The following is a 2,500-nucleotide window of genomic DNA, read 5'->3' as shown; positions in this document are numbered from 1 at the left end:
ATCAGTCCGCTATCAGAAAAAGAATTACTCTAAATCACGAGAGTAAATGGTTCTTAAAAACGTGTGGATTTCCCTCTGGCGCGAAGGCCACGGCGCTTACTTCTCCCTCATGATGATGTCGACGGGCTCGAGGTGCAGGATTTCCTGGATCTTCTCCTCGATCTCCTGGATCTTGGTGGACAGGACCCCGACCGTCGGATACCGGAACTCTGCCGCCGTCGCCCTCTGCTGCTGGCCGGCGCCGCGGGCTGCGCCGCCTGCGCCTCCTCCTCCGCCTCCGCCGCTGCCGCTGCCACTGCCTCCGCCTCCGCTGACGTCACTGCTCCTGCTGAGCTTGGGAGAGCTGGCGTTGGCGTTTTCCTTGGCGCTCTTCTCCTGCTCCTTCGAAGAATCTCTCATGAAGATGCTGAAGGAGCTCTTGCGCGGCGGGCGGGAGTCCCTCTTGTGCTTGGCGCTGCGCAGGGGCCTCAGCGTCCACGGCTTCCGCTCCCGGACCAGCGCCTCGGGCTGGCCCCCCTGCCCGTCCTCGGGGGGCTCCTCCTTCTGCTTCCCGCGGCCGGGGCTCCTCTTCGGGGACTTGGCGTCGCCGCAGTTCCACTCCCTGGACTCCGAGGAGGTCCTGTGTGCCCGGATGCCCGCCGGCGACCCGGGCACGCGCAGGTCCGAGATGAGCCTCGAGTTCTCCTCCGTCGTGGCGCGGATAACCGCCTCGTCCTCGCCCACCTGACGGGGCTGCGGCTGCTCCACGCCCGCCACGGCCTCGGGCTCCCACGAGAAGGCCGTCCTGGAGGTCCTGGTCCGCCCCCCGCTGCTGCCCCCCACCGGCCCCCGCGCCCCCGGGTCGGTGGCCGTGCCCCGGTAGTTGAGGGTGCTCCTGGGCGTGGTGGGCAGCGGGCTGCGCGCGCACGAGAGCAGGTAGTTCTCCTCCTGCGGGCGAGGCAGAGGCAGGGTCTTAGAATAAAGGCCGACAGCCAAGATTGGTTGGGAGGAATCGTGTGTGTGACAAATGAGGATATATGGAAAGGCTTTATTGCTTGTGCGTTATGAATATGTGTACATACATACATGTATATATATATATATATATATATATATATATATATATATATATATATATATATATATACATATATATATAGAAATAGACACACACACGTATATATATTCTTTAATTTTGAGCGAAAGGAAAGGAAAGGAAGAAAAAAAGTTTCTCTGTTCACCGGAAAGGCAAGCCAGGTTTTATGAATGTTTCAGCGACTGATATTCGAACGGCCTTGGTATTTCTGGAAGAGACGGTCGATTGTTCAGCTTGTATACCCTTTGTTCGGATTTTAATAGATAATTTTTTTGTGTGGTTCGGTGAGGCAGATTTGAATTGTATTGCTATGTGCTAATTCTTTTGTATTTCAAGTTGTCGTTATGTAGTTTTGTGTAGGATTTTGATGTATTTCTGTGTATTTTTTCTTTATCTATTTTTGGCTTTTTTTATTTATTTATAATTATTATTATTATTTATTATTATTATTATTTTTTTTTTTTTTTTTTGAGTCGAAGCTTTCTCTTTTTATTATTGTTGGTGTTTATCAGTTATCATTTTATTACCAAATTCATTAGGTTTTCATGTTTAACGAAAATGATAACGAACGTCCCCATAAATTTTGATCATCGATGTTCTAATTAAAGTCATAATTATTCCCAATTATCAAGACGGTCTAATATTTTTCTCTGATATTTCAGAGTCCATTATTTTTGCTTTTTACTGTCGCTAATTGTTTTATTTTTAATCATATCCTTGTCCACTTTTTTTCTTTTTTCTTTTTTTTACCAGATTTATGTCATTGGAATAAGGAATACGAAGAGTTAGAAATATGATTTTTTGTGTATGTTATCCTAATCATATATTTTTACCTTAAAAAAATGTTTTTCATAATATTATTAATAATGTCAGTATCGTTTACCAGAATCCTTAATTTAATCATGATATTGTGTTATAATTTTTTCTAAATATACTGTAGTTTCTTCAGTAATCATAATAGTCGAAATCAGTGTCTCTGTTATCAATACTATCTTTACTATCACTAATATTATCAGTATCAATTACTATTACCATCAATTTAATCCCGATATTAATCATGAGATTGCTTTATCATCTTTATAAAAATATCGTACTCATATTCTATCAATCTCACTATCATTCACTTTCATTTTGAAACTATTACTATCATTATCATTGACACTTTCATCATCTTTGCCTGAAAACGCTCATTACGACAAAGTAATTATCTCAGCCATTCGATCATTATCTTAATTGACATCTCCATTAAGAAAAGTCTATAGTCTAAATATTTTCAGGGTTTGATTTGACCTCGACCTTGTAAGAGGGTTAAAAGAAGGTCATTTGAGGTTATTAAAGTTGTCTTGTCTTGTCTTTTTTTTTGCCGTTTTCTTTCTCTATGAAATTTCATTTTTTTTTTCTTTCTCTCGTTATCCTTTGTTGCAT

At 43.0% G+C, this 2,500-nt stretch overlaps 1 protein-coding gene across 1 annotated transcript in view; it reads right to left on the bottom strand.

Annotated features, from left to right (window-relative positions):
• The window catches only part of LOC113830384 (uncharacterized), a 55,362-nt gene that overhangs the window by 13,235 nt on the left and 39,627 nt on the right, over positions 1-2,500 (bottom strand). Inside the window, exon 3 of the mRNA XM_070113981.1 lies at positions 101-927. Within this exon, the coding sequence (XP_069970082.1) occupies positions 101-927 (827 nt within the window). The remainder of the gene's footprint in view (positions 1-100; positions 928-2,500) is intronic.

The sequence above is a fragment of the Penaeus vannamei genome, chromosome 35, assembly GCF_042767895.1.
Source record: "Penaeus vannamei isolate JL-2024 chromosome 35, ASM4276789v1, whole genome shotgun sequence".
NCBI classification, from domain to species: domain Eukaryota; kingdom Metazoa; phylum Arthropoda; class Malacostraca; order Decapoda; family Penaeidae; genus Penaeus; species Penaeus vannamei.
This window is presented reverse-complemented; position numbering and strand designations above follow the sequence as displayed.